The sequence below is a fragment of the Hippoglossus stenolepis genome, chromosome 9, assembly GCF_022539355.2.
Source record: "Hippoglossus stenolepis isolate QCI-W04-F060 chromosome 9, HSTE1.2, whole genome shotgun sequence".
Lineage (NCBI taxonomy): Eukaryota > Metazoa > Chordata > Actinopteri > Pleuronectiformes > Pleuronectidae > Hippoglossus > Hippoglossus stenolepis.
The window spans coordinates 685,504-705,120 of NC_061491.1; the positions used below are offsets into that span (position 1 = coordinate 685,504).

The 19,617-nt window shown below is 38.9% G+C and overlaps 3 protein-coding genes across 6 annotated transcripts in view; 2 read left to right on the plus strand and 1 right to left on the minus strand.

Moving 5' to 3' along the window:
- The window catches only part of zfr (zinc finger RNA binding protein), a 1,162,720-nt gene that overhangs the window by 669,282 nt on the left and 473,821 nt on the right, over window positions 1-19,617 (plus strand). The window lies entirely within an intron of this gene.
- Window positions 674-4,434, minus strand: ak6 (adenylate kinase 6). 2 transcript variants are annotated; one of them, XM_035166098.2, is made up of 6 exons: window positions 4,320-4,434; window positions 4,161-4,237; window positions 3,582-3,674; window positions 2,514-2,572; window positions 2,132-2,277; window positions 674-1,097 (listed from the first exon to the last, which is right to left on the minus strand). In XM_035166098.2, the coding sequence occupies exons 2-6, from the start codon at window positions 4,195-4,197 to the stop codon at window positions 908-910; spliced, it is 525 nt and encodes a 174-aa protein (XP_035021989.1). In that variant the 5' UTR covers window positions 4,198-4,237; window positions 4,320-4,434; the 3' UTR covers window positions 674-907. The 2 variants fall into 2 exon arrangements, with proteins under 2 accessions (XP_035021989.1, XP_035021990.1); XM_035166099.2 differs by having other exon boundaries at window positions 4,161-4,233; window positions 4,320-4,418.
- On the plus strand, window positions 4,431-19,215 carry rad17 (RAD17 checkpoint clamp loader component). Of its 2 annotated transcripts, none has more exons than XM_035166091.2 (17): window positions 4,431-4,570; window positions 4,772-4,875; window positions 5,488-5,709; window positions 6,550-6,624; window positions 6,980-7,118; window positions 8,491-8,627; window positions 9,536-9,588; window positions 9,936-10,061; window positions 11,248-11,317; window positions 11,398-11,509; window positions 11,627-11,830; window positions 12,833-12,927; window positions 13,026-13,172; window positions 13,527-13,655; window positions 14,397-14,517; window positions 15,772-15,829; window positions 18,255-19,215. In XM_035166091.2, the coding sequence occupies exons 2-17, from the start codon at window positions 4,831-4,833 to the stop codon at window positions 18,445-18,447; spliced, it is 1,926 nt and encodes a 641-aa protein (XP_035021982.1). In that variant the 5' UTR covers window positions 4,431-4,570; window positions 4,772-4,830; the 3' UTR covers window positions 18,448-19,215. The 2 variants fall into 2 exon arrangements, with proteins under 2 accessions (XP_035021982.1, XP_047197275.1); XM_047341319.1 differs by lacking the exon at window positions 18,255-19,215 and adding an exon at window positions 14,622-14,662 and having other exon boundaries at window positions 4,435-4,570; window positions 15,772-15,795.

A 19,617-nucleotide genomic window follows, 5' to 3' on the forward strand; every position in this document is an offset into this window, starting at 1 on the left:
GTGTTGAACCCACCTGACTGAACACCAGTGAGTGCAGCTTGAGAATCACTGCAAGTAAGTATTTTGTACGGTCTGTACTATTTTGATCTGTATACCAACAAACAAACTCTTTATTTCTTGTCTTAATTGGCAGCAGGTTCATACCAACTTCAGGAACCTTCAGTTACAACACAGGTTTTACTGGGCTAAGGACAGCAGAGCAAAACTCTAGACAAGGTTCCTTGCTGCTGCCTCACCTATACAGCCATAACCCTTTCTGGTTTGGCGCCATCTTCAGGATAAATCCATTAGGCAAACTTGAATGTTGCATCCAGGAGAGGTTCTTACTGGACCTAAACATACACTTAGGGCCCTGGCCGGATAAAATCTAATCTTCTAAGTACAGTTTCTGGTATTGAACCACTTGCTATACTACCATAATCTAACCTCGACCTTAATAACCCTAACTAGCAACGCAAATGTGTTAAGGATACAATATCAAATCCATTGTCGGACCTTTTCAGACACGTCATCACATTTATAACTTTTTTTTTTTTTTACAGTTTCAGCATTTCGGTTGTACTTCTCCACACCTAGCACATATTCTTTCAGTGACACACTTCTGCTTCTTGCCCCAAATCTTGGAATTTCAACCATCTTGAGTATTGGAAAAGATTCACTTTAACTAAATTCAGCAAATCCAAAATATAGTTTTTTATTTCCTTTTTAGAGTCAGACTCTGTTTTCTCTCTGCCTTTTTTTGTGCATTTTATTACAAACATCTGTCTTCTTACATGTTGTACTTTTTAACATATCAATAGTCTCCATGATGTCAAACTTATGAAAATAACAACAATTCATGCTTAATCGTCCAAATAACATTTGTTGATAGTCCTGCCCCTGGAAGTGAGCAGTTAGGGTTCAGCTCCTAGTTATGGTCCTTCATCCACTGCTCAGTCCACTGCACTATCTGCTCCAGGTTGCGATCAAGGTCTTCAGGAGTGTTGCTGGGCAGTTGGTGGACAATATCTTCACTGTAAGCTTCAATGGCTTCCTCATAGATGGTCTGGAAGATCTCACACTGCACGTTGTCCTGCAGCTTCTTCCCTGTGTAACCCCTGTCAGTAACAAAGAGGACACCTCAGACAGGAAGGTCATAAACAGGAGCAACTTTGCTCATTAGGGGAGGGCATTTCTAGTTCAGTGAACCAAATATATAAGTAGCCTTTTCTAACAAGTTAGTAAATATTTTTGGGACAGGCAAGGATTGGAGCAGCCACGGTTCCTGCAGTGAAGTTTAGCTGTAAAGAGTGACCGTCGGGATGAAGACCACTTCTCAAGTTTATAGAAAAATGCTAAAATAAAAGTGATGCCAAGATAAAAATGGGGCTAATGCCACTTCAGTAACATAGTTCAAGTCTTCAGTGGTATACCACAGTTTGCAAAAGAGATGAAACAGTTACCGGTTTTACGATTGACCACAGGGACATTTCAGACAGTTAGTATTACCATGTGAAATTTGAATTATCATTAAAACTGCAGTTGATTACCATGGCGTAAAACTCATGTTAAAAACTTTCCAGATTCATTATCTGATCATAGATTAATAACTTAATAAATGTGATCATCAGTTTTTTGTGAAGAGCAACAGAGAAGAGCAGACACACACACACACACACACCACACACCTGTGCAGATTAGGATGCAACGTAGTGTTTTAACTTCATTGATGCAGAGGAAGCAATGCCCAGTTTATTCAGGAACATGTAAATATGAATTCAGCAGGTTATTATAAGTTCTACGTGTCCTAGATTACTGAAGAGTAAAGGAGCAGAGACTCTAGTTGACCGGCACAGAGTAATGTGCTAAAGGCTATAATTTTTTTCGCACCGTTTAATCTCTAGTAGACAAAGTCAGTGAAAACCCAGTGAACAGGTCATTTTTACATGGTACATGTGGTTTACAAGTGGCTACTGACAGTGCTATGTGTTCCAAGTGTTCTGCCAGGGAGACACAAGTGACATTCATTTTTTTTAGTGGGAGTATACACAAAAAAAACAAGTATACACATTGATCAGCAGTGGTATTACTATTTTTGATGAGCAAAAAACATAAAGTTCAGCACACAAAAGAGAAAATAAATGAAAGTTACCTGCTCTCCAACCGTGTGTACAGCTGAGTGTTGTCTGTTCGCAGGACAAAGACAATATGAAACCAGCGTTCAGGAAACAGGTCACAGCCATGATAGTCAATAATCACACCACCTTCTACCATCTTTTCATCCAGTTCATCCACCACCTACAGGATAAAACGTCACAATATTTACATCCAGCCCACCCTAATTCAGTCTTGAGTGTTAATTTATTTCATGTTGGTGTGACATCACTAATGGTTGAGTTTTACAGAAGCACTGGGTACATACTGAGACCTGTCCACTAACATGCTGCTTTTGTGGCAGCATGTTTCGATTTCTGTCCAGTATACACCAACATATCAGATCCATGTTTAAAGTTTGAATGCATTATCTCACTCACCCGGTCCTCATCTAAAATTGGGCACTTATACTCTTCGTCATAACCATCATAAAGTTGTCCTAGGGAAAGAAAATCAGATCATCAGAGCAGCCACAACTCTGCCATGCATCGGCAACTTGGCTACGGTCATTAAAGTCTAAATACAAATCATTCAAAACCTGAATGAAGATCCAGAGTAGGGCAGCAGGACAACAACAATAAAAAGCTTTACATTTGTGGTTTAGATTAGTTTAGGATCCCCATTACCTACAGCCTTGTAGAAGCTATTCTTACAGGGCTCCTTAAAGGGATAGTTCACCCAAAAATGAAAATTCACTCATTATCTACTCATTACTATGCTGATGTTCACGTGTGGATCAAAGCAAACATTTAGGCTAAAAACATGGTGTAAATGACACCGTGTCAAGACAAATATAAATGTTGTGTCTTACGTACACTTGGATGACACCACAGGAGCAGTATGGAGGCACTTTGTTTTTTTCTGTTGTGTTTTTACGCTTGAAGAATCGGTTTCCATTTACTTCAGTTGTATTGGATTTGGCTACAACGCTGTTTACCCCGGAAACTCAACATCATTTTTGTGGACTTCACCCACCCCTCGATCGACATAGTGGTTTGTAGATAGAGAGAATTTTCATTTTAGGGTGAACATTCCCTTTAAAACTAATTTGACATACTGATCATGCAGCCATCACAACATATCACATTAACATTACATTACACACACACACACAAACCCACGTATACACTCACCTAAAATTTTAATCATGATCTTGTTTCACACTGGTTTTCAAAACATTATCAAAATACATGAAAACAGCCAGTTCACTCTCACTCACTTCCAATACATCACAACAGACCATTTCACTGCCAGTGTTTCACCCACATTCCAGACTAGTATTCAATGTAATAAACAAAACATATGAATAGAGTCCTATTCACTCAAATATTCCAAGTCCACAATTGAGACTGACCCTCCACAGCTTCAGTCAGTGTTAGACGTTAGTATCAGTGTGTGTTACAATAAGTTAGTTGAAAGTAGTTCAGTAAATTAGTTGACGATTTTACCTTCTTGAGCAAGGTCTCCGATGTTGACATAAGTCAGCTCTGTTCGCTGGGCTACTTCCTTTCCTAAAGTGGTCTTTCCAACACCAGGGGTTCCTATAAGGCAGAGGGTCAACATTTAGTTATAATGTATACTACATCATCTGGTGAGATCTGATCAGGCTGCTAAGCAGTGCCAATGACTCGCAATGAAGATGCAATTGTGTGGTATTTAATAATCATTTACGGTTAGGAATGAGGTGGAGTTGGACTTCAGCTGCAGTCCCAGAGGAAACCATGGGACTTGCAGTTTATGCTGCCAGATTTGGCTTAAATATACTGATGTCGCTGATAAGATGCTGTTTGATTGACTAACTTTGAATCATTCAATATTTATAAGATCGTCAATTAAGCGCCGAACCAAAGATGATAGTTTACTGTAATAAAAAAGTGCTCACAGTGTAGAAGCTTTATTAGTGTTGGTTATTAGATGAATAACTCACTTAACGATGATTTGATTCCGGCTACAGTGATCGGCCTGCAGACCTAATAAGTGCAGCACTGATATATTTTTTAAGACCGAGCCGTTGAGGAGTCCGTCACCTGTTAGCAGAACGTTCGGGCGCTTCCTCATCTTCATGCCTGACCAGCAGCCGACACGTGTCTGGACGACGATCTACCTGAAAGACACATCCGTCCTGTCAGCTCTTTCTGCCAGCGCACACGGACTCTGGAGCGTTTCAATCGAAATATGAGACAAACCTGATTCAGGGGATCCAGACGAAATGACTTGGTTAGCTAGAGAGCTGTAGCACATCGACACACAAACACAGCAGCAATGTGACGTTTTACGCCAACTTTACGTCACTTTTACGGCAATCACTACCAACTTTACGACGCTTCGAGTTTAAGGTTTGAAAAGGTAAACTCAGCTTCACAGCTCACTTAAGCTTTTCAACGGCAGGCTCTATACAAACAATAGAACACCCGAACAAGGATTTTAAGTGAGTAAGGTAAGTCATCTTCTTCATGTGGACGAGTGAAAACATCCCAAAGACCAGCTAGTCCAACAAGCGTTTCTTATCACCCAAACACATAAGTTAAAGTGTGTGTGTGTGTGTGTGTGTGCGCACAAGAGCGAAGAAACCTTGAACACACAGCAGCCTGTGGTCCTTCTGTACACTGAGCAGTATGTCCTGTCTCTGCACAACCAGCAGCTTCAGCAGCACCAGCTCTTCACACCAGGTCCTCCCTGAACTGCTGCTCAGTGTGAATGATGAACAAGCTTTCTCTTGGAGATAAAACAGCTTCTAGCAGAGTAAGTTCTTTCCCATGATTCTGACACTATGGGCTTTGTTTTCTACTAGTACGTTTTCTTCAGTAAGCTATCTGACAAATAGATTTTGATTAATATAGTTTAACAGGCAGGGTTTTCTATAATTGTGTCCACCCACCGACGTCAGTCACAGTAGAGCAAATAACAGAAACCTAATCAGAAACAGAACATTTGGAGGATTTTTTAAAGGACTGTTGCATTTGAATGTGTTACTTTTTGCAGATTAGTATCTAATAAAGTGCCCACTGAGTGTATGTATTATACAATACACACAGGAATATGACACACAATGCTGAGGGATAGAAGATCTTTCTTGTCAATTCTACAGTTTGCAACTAGCTTTTCCTCCAATTAGTTGCTTTCAGGAATAACATAATTTCTTACTCTGTCAGTTGCCATTAGTAAAGTACCAGTTCTTCATTGAGAACATAGGGAGCTTTGCTTCCCCCTGTAGGTTACATTTAACATCTGGTACTGCCATGTAATGTTATCTATTGTGCCTTTAATTTATCAGCCTCCACTCACTGTAGATATCCTCCCTCAGTTGTCCCTTTAATCTTTTATAATTTTTGTTTTGCTTGTTATTTATAATAGTTAAACCACTGGGTGGATCCGTCTTTCACTGATCTGCCAGCAGAAAGCTTTTCTCTGCCTGGAAGGAGTAAGGTTTCGGGCTCTAAGGCTGAGCCCAAGAGGGCGAGGAAGAGGAAAGGAGAGGACAGCAGGCGGGACCCTGCAACATCTTACCTGCTGAAAGAGCCAGGCCAGAGGGACCAGGATGAACCCTGGGTGAACAGATACATGCCCTGTTCACAGGTCAGCATCATCACTGTTTGTTTGTTTGTTTGTTTGTTCTGGTATATATGAATATGTTTAGAATTAGCCAACTGTTCTGAATCCAAATGGCCACACCATGAATCAGCAGATGGTGTTGGGTGGTGGGCCCCGGGGGTTTAAAATACACAATGAGAAATAATTTATGACTTAACTTGTTGCTGTGGACACTAACACATGCCTACACTTTGACTGCATAGTCCGTATGAAAGTCTTTCTCTTTCTCACCAGTTCTGAACAGGATTCACATGTATAGTTTATTTGCAAGCCTCGATCTAGAAATTTGCATAAATACACAGGGTGTCTTAAAATATGATATATAAATAAGATGCTTGTTCACATTAACTCATTAAATCCTTATTTAAGGCATAGCAACCTCAGTATATATATGGAATGACGATGGTATATATCAGTATCCGTCATCATATATCCCATACATTTTGCTTCTCTGTAGAGTAGTGTGCCACATGTTGTTATTATTATTGGCCGTGAAGCTGTAGGACAGATGTAAGCAGATTTGACATGCACAGCCAGGACATCAGGGTTAAAATGACCAGAACGATCTGGATTCATGATCCGACAATTAATAACTGAAGTAAAACCCAGCTTATACAGGAACATAAATATCAATTCACAATGTTGTTATAAAGATCAGTGATGCACCTCAATGCAGCTGGGCTGACAGGGGGGGTAGTGCATCAATCTGGAGAGCATCAAAATAACCAAGTCACTATTGATTTTATTTAATTATTTATGGGCGAGGGGGCTGCCCTGCTGCAACAAACAATTGTAAAGGAAACACTGATATGTCTGTTTGTGAAGGCTGAGCTAGCTGTCCACAAGAAGAAGATTGAAGAAGTCGAGAACTGGATTAGAGTCCACACAAAGTCGTCAAAGGTAATTGGAAATTTAATTTTTCATTTTAATTGTCTGTGATAAGATTGAACTTGAAGATTGAAAGATTTGCCCCAGTTCTGACATATTAATTTAGTGATGTGAATAACAACCAATTCATTTCCTTCCTGGTAAACAATATGAGGAAATTCTTATAACTAGTGAAAAACTTGTCATAAGTAAGTCAGTCATTTAATGATTCTTGTTTGGAGACCAGGACACATCAATAATTAAATTAATCTTGCAGACTGAGCTATAATTTTATTAATTTGTCATTATAATTATATACAATTTTTATTTGTGGAGGTCTTTAGTAAGGAGGCATGTTCAAGTTTAGCCTGCCTGTTGTCATTTACAGGGTGGTATCTTACTGCTTACGGGACCATCAGGCTGTGGAAAGACTACAACAGTCCAGGTTTTGTCTCGGGAGCTGGGCTTCAGGATTCAGGAATGGATCAACCCCACCAACCTGGAGCCATACAGCAGCAGTCAGGATGGTCAGGAGAATCCCTCTCTATTACCTGTCTCATACCTGTCAGTGTCACTGTGATTGATATACAGTCCCATCCAAAACTATTGGGGCTGAAATGCCAGGTTGTTTCTTTTGTACTTTGAGACAATTCAAGAACAAAAGATGAATATGAGACTAAAGTTTTGAATTTTAGTATTAATTTCTGGGTATTTATATCAAGCAGATCTTAAAGCAACTTAAAGAAAATAATCTGTCACAATTGGTTGATTAACTCAATAAGTACATCAAGCCTGTGACCTACTGACATTACCAAACTTACATGCTATGTCTCAAGTTGTTTAACAACTCAGGACAACTTTAAAAGCAGATGTTTTGATGACACCAGGTGGTTCTTGTGTTGTTGATGAAGCCATGTGAATAAACACTCACAGAAGTGTGCATCAAATGAGAAAGTCCCCGTCATCCCAGCGACTCCTCTGAAGTCTTGTTTCATATTCATCTTTTCATCTTAAACACAAATTTCCTCAATTTACAACAAAAGAAAACTGGCCTTGCTGTTCCAATAGTTTTGGAAGTGACTGTGAATGAAAAGGACCTTCTTGATGTGAAACTGACCAGAAAATTGTTTGTTGCTTTTGTTGGGACTGAGTCAGAGCAGTTGGCATTGATGTATTGATCTGCTTTATTACTTTTATTACCTTAACTGCTTTGTTATTTAAATGTGTCTAATATGTTGTCCACCCAGTGTTTGTTAATTAGGATGAATGCTTTTTAAGTTTTTATGCCTCCCCTCAGGCCACAGCCAGTGGCCGGAGGCTTTATGCTTTAGAACACGGTAACTCAGGGACACCTTGAGGGAATTTCTTCAGATTTGGCATACACGTTCACTTGGACTCAAAGATAAAATGATTTGATGTGGGTGGTCGAAGGTCAATGGTCAAGATCACAGTGACCTCATGTTCTTGACGCATGCATGAATGTGAAATATGGGACATCTAAAAAATATTCACTTGGATTCAAGCAATAACTCCTTAGGAAATTAGTTTATTGTGACCACACAATGTTTAACTGAAGACATCCTATTTATAGGTGGCAATTATTTATCATAATCATATGTCAATATAGTGATACTTCACATTTCTCCCAAAAATAATAGCTATTATTAAATTCAGTTTAGTCAACTATGGCATATCATATGGGAAAAAAATAATGTAGACTGAAGCTTCACTGAGTGGCGGAGGAATACAATTGCAGGCCAGTAATTCTAGTTGGGTGAGTGCAGACAAAGTGTTCTCATGTGATAAATATTCTCAGGTACCTAGATCACTCTCAAGTGTCAGCATACAGGCCTCCCCCCCTGCTTTTCTGATGTGACTCTGACTCTCCATTTTTGTCAGAGTGGAGGATGAATGGATTCTTCTGCAGCTCCCAGTTAGCCCAGTTTAAGGAGTTCCTCCTCAGAGCCAACAAGTACTGCTGTCTACGAATGACGGATGATGATGGAGCTACAGAAAGAAAGCTCATACTGGTAGAGGTATGTACTGCGTCTTCAAATTAAGCCAATGTGTTCACCCCAGTATGTCAATTCTATTCATTTTGGTAGCTCAGCAAAACAGCTAGTAAGATTTAGCTATTTACTGAGTTTAGCTATTTACTGTGCTGTGGCCCGCTCCTGCTTCAAATCTGTTTACCGTGGGGACGGTAGTTACACAGCCCACTGAGCCAAGGAGTGAGAGTAAATATTAGTTTGGATAACGTTTAAACGTTGCAATAACATTGCCACATTGACAATAACAAACTCTTGTATACGGCTACATCTGAAATGTGCTTAGTTCAACTCTTTGCATTCCTAATGCCACGTGACATATTTATGTTGAGATGATGAACAAATTGCCCCTTGCAAAAGGTCTTTGGAGGAGCAATGAAAGAGTTGTATTTTCAGGCATGTTAAAAGTGTATGGTAACTATTCCACTCTGTCTAAAGATGTATTTTGCTTAACATTCCAATTTGATTAAAGCTGGTTAGAAATGACTAATAAATATTCGACTCATAATGTCACTTTTAGTACATTTTGGGTTAATTACCCAGCACTATTTTGGCTCCGGTTGTGCAATATTGGTTAACTGCTGTCGGAAACTTGATCTAGAAGGCTTCTAATCTTTCAAGTAACTGTTCAAAATGACAATAATCAGGGGCAGAAATTTCCAAATGTATATGCTCCTACAATATAATGAATGGTTGATTATGTCATAAAAAACTGTCACTCTTTAAGTTGGTCAATGATAGATGCCAAGATTTGACACACAAAGAAACAGGAAGAGACTAAACTCATTACCGTGCTAGATTGTTTTTAAAAAAGATAGACATGTCGAATGCTTGTTTGTTTAGACGATATGTTTAATCTATACACCTGAGTTAACACTTAGTCATCCTTCCCTCAGGATTTACCCAACCAGTTCTACAGGCAGCCTGGCAGCCTGCACGATAACCTAAGGTGAGAGCAGGCCAGGTTTCACCCTGCATTTCCTCACATTTCCCTACCTTCTCATAGAAAACCAGGATAAGTAACTGTAGTGATACACAATAATTAACCCAGACTTAAAAAGTAATGATAGAATAATTGTGACCAGAACCAGCTCTCCTGCTTTAACTTGGTAAGGATGGGAGGCCTTTCTTGATGCTATTTCATCTCATGTTTCCTCCTCAACATCAGGAACTGGCGGGCTTGATGAAAGCCGTTCTACAGGACAGAGTGTTCATTGATGTTTTCAGTGCTAAGAGCTGTTTACTGTATACTATGTGTCTAATATTGTATACTGTGTGTGATATTGTGTCTTTCAGGCACTTTGTGAAGACCAGTCGAAGTCCCCTGGTGTTCATAGTGTCAGACAGTCTGAGTGGAGACCGCAGCTCGCGCTTTCTTTTTCCCAGAGAGATCCAGGAGGAACTGGTCATCAGCACCATCAGGTTCTAAATGCAGTCCGTGACAGGGAAACTCACATTAGAGCCCAGAGAACCACGTTAGAGACAGTTCCTGCTTTGAACTGATGAGGGAAACATGCTTATCTTCATTCCTGGCCAGATTTACTTAGAACATGGTGTTGCATGGCACTCTTGGGGCAGTTTGGGTTTCCAGATTAGTTAACAGGTCAGAGGTATAAGCCTTAAAAGGATAGTTCAATTCAATTGAAGTAAATGGGACCCCTTCTTCAGACGTAAAAAAACATCCGAAAATAGCACAACATGCCTCCATACTGCTGGTTTGGTTTTACACCATGTTTTAAGCCTAAATGTCCTCTGAGATCCTCCTCTCATGTTCACGCGCAGTAAAACCGCACACACACTCCCCACACGTTTACATGGGGCTGATATGAATCCCATCTAGAGATTTTCTGCTGCAAATAGGACAATCAGTAAATCCAGCCGAAGACATTTTTCCTTGTGTTATTAGTGCCATCCTTCAAATGCATATGCAATGACAAGAGAGAGGTGCACCTTGAAGATTGCCCAAATTGTCACTTAAACAGGCTGTGACTGCTTGATAAAATACATATATGTCTGGGCCCATGTGTCACATTTGTGGCTAGAGAACAAATAAGCCTGACCCTAAGTATTGAAATGCAGATCTGTTATAGTCTATGTGGTGAATCCACAGTGGATAATAGGGGTATATTATATAGTATAATAGTTCATTTTTATGTATTTTTATTTTTGTGTCATGGACACAGATTGCCCAACCCTTATGATTTCATAAGATGCCGAATCTACAGGTTATTTTAGATCTTGGTCTCAAAGAAAATATTCTGCTGTGTCTCCTAAACTTGGCAAATAAAATCTGCTACTAAAAAGTTTGCAACCTGAAGCACATTAACATTTTTTTGAACCAGAAGATAAATGAAAGACATTTTCCTGAGAAGTACGTGAAGTACTCAATTTCACCCCTTTTACCCACTAAACAAAGTGTCCTCCTGTGAAGACACAAACCTGCCGTTCTCTAGGGCTAAAGGTGGTGTATAACGCTCTGGCTTACCTAATTAAATTTAGCTCATCTACCAAACAAGAGAGAATCAGGTCTATACGAAGTGTATTTTCTCATATTCAATTAGCCTGCTGAATTTACCTGAAGATTATTTTGTGTGTTCTCTGTTTCCAGTTTTAATCCAGTTGCTCCAACCATGATGATTAAAGTCCTGACCCGCATTTCAACCCTGGAAGCAGGAAAGGTGAGGGGAGGCTTCACAGTTGTTTACACATTTTGCCTTTTTTTTTTATCTACAGTATGTTTTCCCATTACTCCACACAGAGCTGTGGAAGAATGAGTGTACCAGAAAAGGGTGTGTTGGAGATGCTCTGTATCGGAAGCTCAGGAGATATTCGCAGTGCAATCAACAGCCTACAGTTTTTTTCCCTCCCAGGTCAGTAAATCCACACATCTCACCTCACCACAGCGTACATATGCCTTCCGTGGAATTAAATACGCAACCCTTTTGATTTTCCTGACCATATGGCTTTGTCTCACTGTAACTCTCCAGACACATCCTTGGAAAAGGAACTTTGGAGAATGAAAAAGGACAGACCTGTGATTTCAGTGGGCAAAGTTGTTTCCAGAACAAACCAGAGGAAGAATAAGTCCAAACATACAAAGGAGCAGGAAGAGGAACAGGAACAGGCTATTGGAGTTAAAGATGCTTCTCTGTTCCTGTTCAGAGCACTGGGAAAGATCCTGCACTGCAAACGTGAGTCATATCTCCCAGTTATCATAGTCTTTTCAAGATTTCCTGAAAATAGTTCCCAACTATTGCACTATTGTCAGTTTTTTTTTACTTGTCAGTGGATTTGTTGATATTAAGGCTTATTTCTTAGGGTTTGATTTCAGACATCATCATCTGCCTACTAATTCCACAAACACCTTTCTGGCTGTCTGTCTGTATTTCTGTATATTTCGCGAACCATTCATCTAGTGAACGTCGCACTTGGCATGCATGTTGTTGGTGGCCCAGGGAAGTGCATTGTTAAGTTTGGGGGGATTTGGACAAGAGATATATATTCATATACAATATTAATCAAAATTGAAATAAAGAGGCGAACAATGCTTTGTAGTTATACTTCAGCTGTAGTAAGGAACTGGCAACCTTTGGCCAATATCTGTCCCGCTAGATCATTTACATAATTCGATTTTTTCTCCACTATATCAGACTGATAATGAGATTCATGGGGGTTGCTGGTGTGTTGCTGGTGTGTGCTGTGGTGGTAGCAATTTGTCCCTCAAGTAAAAGCACAAGTACCTTTATTGGAGAAGATTGTGTCGATTGCTTTACACCACAGTCAGACCTCAGAAATTGCTGACTTGTATCGATGAAAACATAACCCCAGTTATGTAAATAATTCAAATTTATATATGAACCACACACATGAACATATAAAGCAAATTCTGTTTCATTTAAAAAAATCATTGATGAAAAAAATCTTCAACGCAAATAAATCAGCTAGGGTGAACACAAAGATTTCTAACTTCAATCTGAAGTAGGCGATGCATTACATAAGGCCAAGCAAACAGTTTTTTCCAAACAGGCAGGTTTAGAAGAGGCACTGCACTGGTCAACTATAATTTTAAAAGAAATCTGATCACTGATGAGAATAGCTGCTGCACTGTGGCTTTTGCTGATCAATCACTAGTTCAGTATTCAGTATAACCTACACTGAGGCAAATTGTTTGCTTGGTTGTTTGTCATCAACAGGGGCGAATCATGAAGCAGCTGAAGGTGTCCCTGCACCTGCCCTATCGTCTCACCTGGCACATCACCACAGAAAAACATTATTAGTAGAGCCTGAGGTAAAAAGCTTTGTCTCTCTCTAAAAGGTAACAAACATTTTCAATCAAACTCCTTTTAATCTTTGGAACACTCACAACTTGTTTTTATTTGTTTTTAGTTTGTTGTTGAACGTTCACACATGTCTGGAGAGTTCTTCAACTTGTACCTCCACCAGAACTACCTAGACTTCTTTTCTGAGGTGGAGGATGTGGCCCGAGCCAGCGAGTATCTATCTGATGCTGACCTCCTCACTTCTGATTGGACGGTCAGTCTTTCCCGAGACATGAAGAATGAATCAGAATGCTTTGACTTTAGGGTTCCTGTTGTTTGCAAACTATACTTTAGGTGTTGCCTTCACATTAATAAAGCATACCATTAGATACCAAGGTGGCAGTGGTTTATAATACAAGAGACACTTTGGAAAGTTCTGACAGCAGTAGTTAATTCTCTGTAGAAGGACCTGCCTGCAGGAGAAATGTAAGTAGTAAGTGGTTGAGTAGAGAGTGACAGCTTTATTAAATTCAATTGTCCAGTATTTTAATTGTCTGTATTTTAACTATATGGTAAGTGGTGAACTGATGGTGAACAACAATCTGTGCCTGTGTTGTGCTGTTTTCAGAGCCGAAGCACCATGGAGGATTATGGGTCTTCAGTGGCCACCAGAGGTCTTCTTCACTCCAACTCTCAACAAGTTTCTGTTGGATTTAGACCACTTCACAAACCCAGCTGGCTGCTAGTCAGCAAGAAGGTAAGACACATCTATTAACACGTGAATTTAGTTATTTTAGTTACAATCATAGTTAGTTAGATTGTGAGCTCCATACATCCATTACAAAAAAAACACAATGTCTTGAATATTTACATATTTCTCTCGTGGCACTTATTGTTCCTGATCAGCCCATAGACTGTAAACACTGAGATCAATATTCTTTCTTTGTCTAATAATGAATGGGAAAATCCAATGAAAGCCTTAAGACAGGGCAGTGTTACTCTGATGAATACATAAATAACTTCACCAGACAGGTGAAATAGTGGGCAATCAGGATTGATTTGTAATCATTTTACAAAAGAAAAGGCATAACCATTGTTGGAAAGCACAATATGCTTCCTTCCCTGTTTAAACTAACCAGCAGGTTTACTGTAGTGTTGCTCACACTAGATGTCACAGTGCACTGCAGTATTAGATCAGAACTATTTTTGTTCATTTACTTGTAGAAATAGATAAAAAAAAAACAATTAAATGCTCTGAAACCAGGTGCCCCAATTATAAACAAAACACACATTTTGATGAGTATTTTGATCTTTGAACAAAAAGGAAAAGTTCCATGTAGGAAGCTAGAACATTTCTTACATTACAAAGATCACCAAGGATCACAAAAAACTATTTGATCTGCTTCAAATGTGTCCTATCTGAGCGACCTAAAGAAGTAGACTTTAAATGCAGCGACTGTAGATAAGACTGTAATGAGACTGATGTTGTTCCTGTCAGCACCGGGAGAACTGCCTGGCGGCTCAGTCCCTGTTCAGGAGCTTCTGTCTGACACCAGTCAGTCTGCAGACGGAGCTGCTGCCATACCTGGCCAAACTCACTAGTCCTATGAGGAACCAAGGTAACACACACAAACACACACAGACAATTTGTGAATAAATCTGAAAACACGTTTTAACCCTCAAACAGCCATCTTCACTTTCTAAAAATCTCCTCACTTCCAAGGTCCCAAGAGAACTCTGTGTGTTCCTCAAAAAGATACTCAAGTACACACGCAAATATGATACTGTATATTATTTTTATGCTACACACCAACATAGCTGCATGCCAACATAGCTGTGTGTGAGGACAAAATGACTCGGCAACGCATTGACAGATTTACACCAAACTCGGGTGGAAATGTTACTTGAGAGGGTATTGCCAGATGATTAAAGTCAAGGTCAACAGAAATTGGTCAAAAGACACTCTTTCCAAGATATCTCTGAAAATAGAGACAACCTGTAGCTTATATTAATCAGAATATCATGATGACATCATGAAATGGTATTTTTACACTTTACTCCTCTGATGCTATTCACTGGAAATTTTGTTGCATCAGCCACTGCAAAGCCTCCTATGTTAAAATGCACAAAAATAGTCATCGTACTGTCTTGTATTTTTAAGTGATCTTTGACATTAATTTTGTTATTTTGCTGTCGTGTTGCCTGCACTGTAAAAAACTGCTCGGACATTATGTGTTGCTGAAGATTGTCATTTTGTGACCAATGAACAAAGTTGATTAATTTGTTATCAAGTCTATGCTATCATTTTTATGTCTCTGTGCTGGCGACACCTAGTGGCCGGAGGCATTATGCATTTGTATTGTCCCTACATCCATCCATCCCATTCTTGCGAATATAATATCATAAAAACACCTTGGAGGATTTTTGTAAAATTTGGGTCAAAAGTTCAGTTTGAGTCAAGGATAAAAAGAATAGAGTTTGGAGGTCAAGGGACACGTTTACCTCACAAAACCCTCTTTTGCTTCATGAACACAATGTCTTAAGAACGCTTCAAGAGAATCCTTTCAAATATGGCACAAATGTTCTAAAATGTTCTAACAACTGACTGATTAGATTAAGGTGGTCAAGGTCACACGGGGTTCACAAAACAGGTTTTTGTCTTGAACGTCAAATCTGCCTTTAGGGAATTTCTTCAAATTTTGACCAGTTGTCACATGGACTCAAAGATTAACTGACCACTGAAATCTAATCAAAGTTAAAGGTCACAGTGATAAGTCTGGAAACAGACGACAAACAACAGAAGTGATGAAAGAGTGTGTCAGTTCATGAACCTTTACTAATCTATGTGTTCTGTGATACAATGTTTCCCTCAGCTCAGATAGCCTTTATTCAGGACGTGGGTCAGATGTCACTGAGGAGCTTCTCCATCAGGTACAACACACATTTTATCTTCACTTAATCCAATTGGATTCAAGAAAAGTTACCTTGACCCTAGAGTCTGCATTCCCAAAGATCTAACCAGCCTGTTCAGCAGTAGTCTGTAATTCCCTGCTAACAGAGGAGAGGAGTGGAACATATGAAGAGATGTAATCAAAATAGTGACAGGAACATTACACAGTGTTGTCCTGAACCAGCATCTTTTAATTCCATCGGCTAATATATATTGTTGACTAAATAATTTTGACTCAGGGTTTCCTACCAGCTTTTTTACTTTTAAAAGCTGCTGACTAAAGGATTTGAATGTTACTATTGATTAATAACACACCTGTTAAAGTAATCACAATATATTTTTGATAGAATTATACAACAGCGTTATTACTAGTCTATTTTAGTGAATTAAAGACTTTGAAGAACTTGAGGTTTGCCTCTTGACACCTGACAAAACTCAGTAAAATTCAGAGCTACTAGTCTGCTGGTTACAAACTGATCAGTCATGTTGGAGAGAGTTCATTTATATTATTATCTTCCCAGCAAATAATTGGGGGGGAGTTGTTGTGATCAGTCTGTCTGTAATAAGTTAATTTCCAAATTACCAGAGCAGAACTTGAAAACCATTTGGAATTTCCTCATGAAACCTTACAATTATGTGGCACCTTTTGATATTTTGAATTTCATGAGAGAAATATTCTGACTTCATCTAACACTTACAGAGTCAAATTATCTGCTATTTTAAGGTTTGCTTTAATGCTTTAATGAACCTTTATAGGAGTGTGCAATATCACCTAAAAACAATATCATGGTGAACTACCATATTTACCTCTGTACCAAATGATAATTAACATCTTCTGAAATAATGATCTGTCCTCAAAGTTCTTATTAATTATTTTGTTTTGTTTTAAGACTGACTTTTATTTATTTGAAGTACTTTCTAGTTCTTTCTAAGAACTTTTTAAAATAGTAAAAATTGTTGTGACAATCCAAAACAATTATTGTGCTCTAAATATATCTTAATGATACCTGTATGGATTATTACATTATTTTAACGAACTTGTGATAAACTGCTTATTGAGACCTCAGACTCTGGTCGGGAGGCAGAGGGCGGCTAAAATGTGTGCAGTCAGCGCTGACAAAACAGGAAATGAGCCCACATAGCAAACCGAGTGGTTATTTAGGCCTGTGGAGTTTCTGAACAAGTAGGTGGCAGTCTGTATCAAAGAAGGAATGTATTGCCCATCTGTAGGCTGGGATTGCTGCTAGCAAACAGGAAGGAGGTGAGCTCCATATAGTCCACTCTCAGGGGAAGTCCTTTGTAACCTGGTGTGTTTCAAAAAGCTGTATCGAAATTCAAAAAATACAAATTTTAAACTGAAATATCAACACAAAGTCCACTAACCTGAGTCTGAAGCTCAAGTCTATTAAATATGATCAATTAATAAATTTAGGGAACATAACTATGCTAGGTAGGGAAAGTACATTACTAATACCACAGTGTGCACAGGATTGTTTATCTCTTTGGTTAGACAATCATTGGCAGTCATAAGTCGTTTCCAGTCGTCCTGCGGAGGATCTCCAAAGAATTGGGTCCTAACTCTTTCTCCAGTTTGCCTTTCACACATGAACAACATAGCAGGAGGTTCCCTGCACAGATGCGTTCACAACAGCAACAAATTATATGCAGTATTCAGGTGAGGGGTGGTGCAGCAGGCATAAGCAGGACGTAAGGTATTAATTCTGCTGCAGAGTGCCCATGTTCTTGTTTGCAACACATCAACACAAGCATTGGCTCTTATCATCACAAACTTTTATATTACATTACATTACATATCATTTAGCTGACGCTTTTATCCAAAATGACAATAAGTGCATTCAACCATGAGGGTACATTAGCTCGCAAAGGCTCTCCTGCTGTGTTCACAGACTTCACACATGGTCTCCCCCAGACTTTCTGCGGACTTTATACAAGGGAGCCAGTCGTAGAAAATCTGCAAGAACTCCGGAAGCTCTCACTCTGTCATTTGCATTCACACATACACCTCCTCTAGAGAAACTGCGAAGGATCTCCAAAGTTTAGTGCATGTCTGAAGAAGGAATAATGTTCTACTTGTTAGACCAATATAGATATTGGATTCTTTGAAATGTTTTTCTATTCTTCGGTTAAATAACCTGTTGACTTCATTATGTTTCCTCTACATCTGAACGTCTGCACCATTGATTGTTAATCCACGGGTATCCATAGTAATATAGTTACCTTAGGCACTGATTTAGAATGATGTTGAGATGTCCTGAAAATATACTGTATCTTTTATTCTGTCTCAACCATGTAGCTTTCTATGTTACTGGTGTAAATTGTATTAGATCATACCTTTTTATACTGTCCCTCTATTTCTCTATTTGGCTTTGTGTTGTCTGTGTCCAGATTAAAACTGGAGACTCTGACAGATAAAGAGCCGGGCCAGCTGGAAACAGATGGGGAGGAGGAGCAGGAGGTAAAAGAGGAAGGCCGGGGTGGAGCTGAGGAAGGTTTGCCAACCAGTCAGCCTCAACCTACCACAAATCAAGTTCTTTTGGAGGAGGAGGGCTTGATCATCGAGGAATATGACAGTGACTGACACACACAGCTCCACCGTACACCCACTGTCATACTGTGACACACTTGCCCTTTTTTGATTGTCCAGTTTGTATTGTATGGATTTTTGTTTAGTTAATGTGTTTAGTCTGGAGGAAGTTAGGGCCATGTGAAATAGTACAATAAGTTCTGAGGTTAATTTTGATACGTGAAAAATGTAGTTACTCTTCAAAGGTTGCTATACTTACAATATTTTGACTTTAGTTTAGCCTTTTTCCCAGATTGTATGATTGATCCCAGGACTGAATAAATTCCCCACGTGCCCCTAACCCTCTTCCATAGAAGGTTGATGACTGTGATAACAGTTCTGGTATTACCAGTCATTTTTCCTAACTGAGGTCATATGTACAAAATATGTTTTCAAACAAGATTGTTGTCCTGTAAAGTCTGAATTGAATGGGATGCTGTGGCTTGTCACAGGCTCATATTGAAAGCATAGAGATTAAGTATCAACATTTTCCAAAGTTACCCTTAACAGTTCATTTCTAGCTGCTGAAAATGTGTCAGTATTTATTAGTTCTAAGTCTGCGTTCAGCATTTGTTGTTTTTGTACTTTGCATCTTTTTGTTTTGATGATTGATTGTTGAGCCTGGAGTATTCTGTCCAGGCTCTAACCCTAGCTGATACTAAAATCCTTGTGTCACTCTTTCTTGATGGTGAAAAATAAGAAATATTACAATAATGCTTATTGAGGGATAAATTGTTTGAATCTAAATAAGCATGTGAATAAAAACAATGTTTGAAAAGCTGATCATATATCTTGAAAACAAATTTTTTATACTCTCCTTTCACACACCCTCTCATTCAATATTTACACAGCAGTTTCACATGAAGCTCCTTTAAATAATCCCTGTGGTGATGGTGACTCACTATCACTCACAGTTGTAAATCCATAAAGTGCTTTCAACTTAAACTAAATTAATGAAATGTTTTTTATATAAATACTTAAATGATTGGATAATGCTTCTGTAAATACTTATTACTAACACACTATTACTTAAATAAACATCCACATGATGTACAATTAACAAATACGGATTTTTATTGATTAAAATTTGTATTTCTTTCTTCTTAATTCTGAAAAGTTTTTCACCATACACTACTTCCTTTCATATGTTAAATATGATTTTTGTGAAGATGGATTGATGGATAG

Excerpts from the sequence above, each read along its gene's own strand:
- ak6 (XM_035166098.2), bottom strand. The coding sequence starts at position 4,197 with ATGAAGATGAGGAAGCGCCCGAACGTTCTGCTAACAG. Across the intron at positions 2,278-2,513 it reads CAATTTTAGATGAGGACCGG|GTGGTGGATGAACTGGATGA; the intron begins GTGAGTGAGATA and ends TTTATCCTGTAG. Across the intron at positions 1,098-2,131 it reads TACACACGGTTGGAGAGCAG|GGGTTACACAGGGAAGAAGC; the intron begins GTAACTTTCATT and ends TGTTACTGACAG.
- rad17 (XM_035166091.2), top strand. The coding sequence starts at position 4,831 with ATGATGAACAAGCTTTCTCTTGGAGATAAAACAGCTTCTAGCAGA. Across the intron at positions 4,876-5,487 it reads ATAAAACAGCTTCTAGCAGA|TTAAACCACTGGGTGGATCC; the intron begins GTAAGTTCTTTC and ends TATTTATAATAG. Across the intron at positions 14,518-15,771 it reads TAGTCCTATGAGGAACCAAG|CTCAGATAGCCTTTATTCAG; the intron begins GTAACACACACA and ends TGTTTCCCTCAG.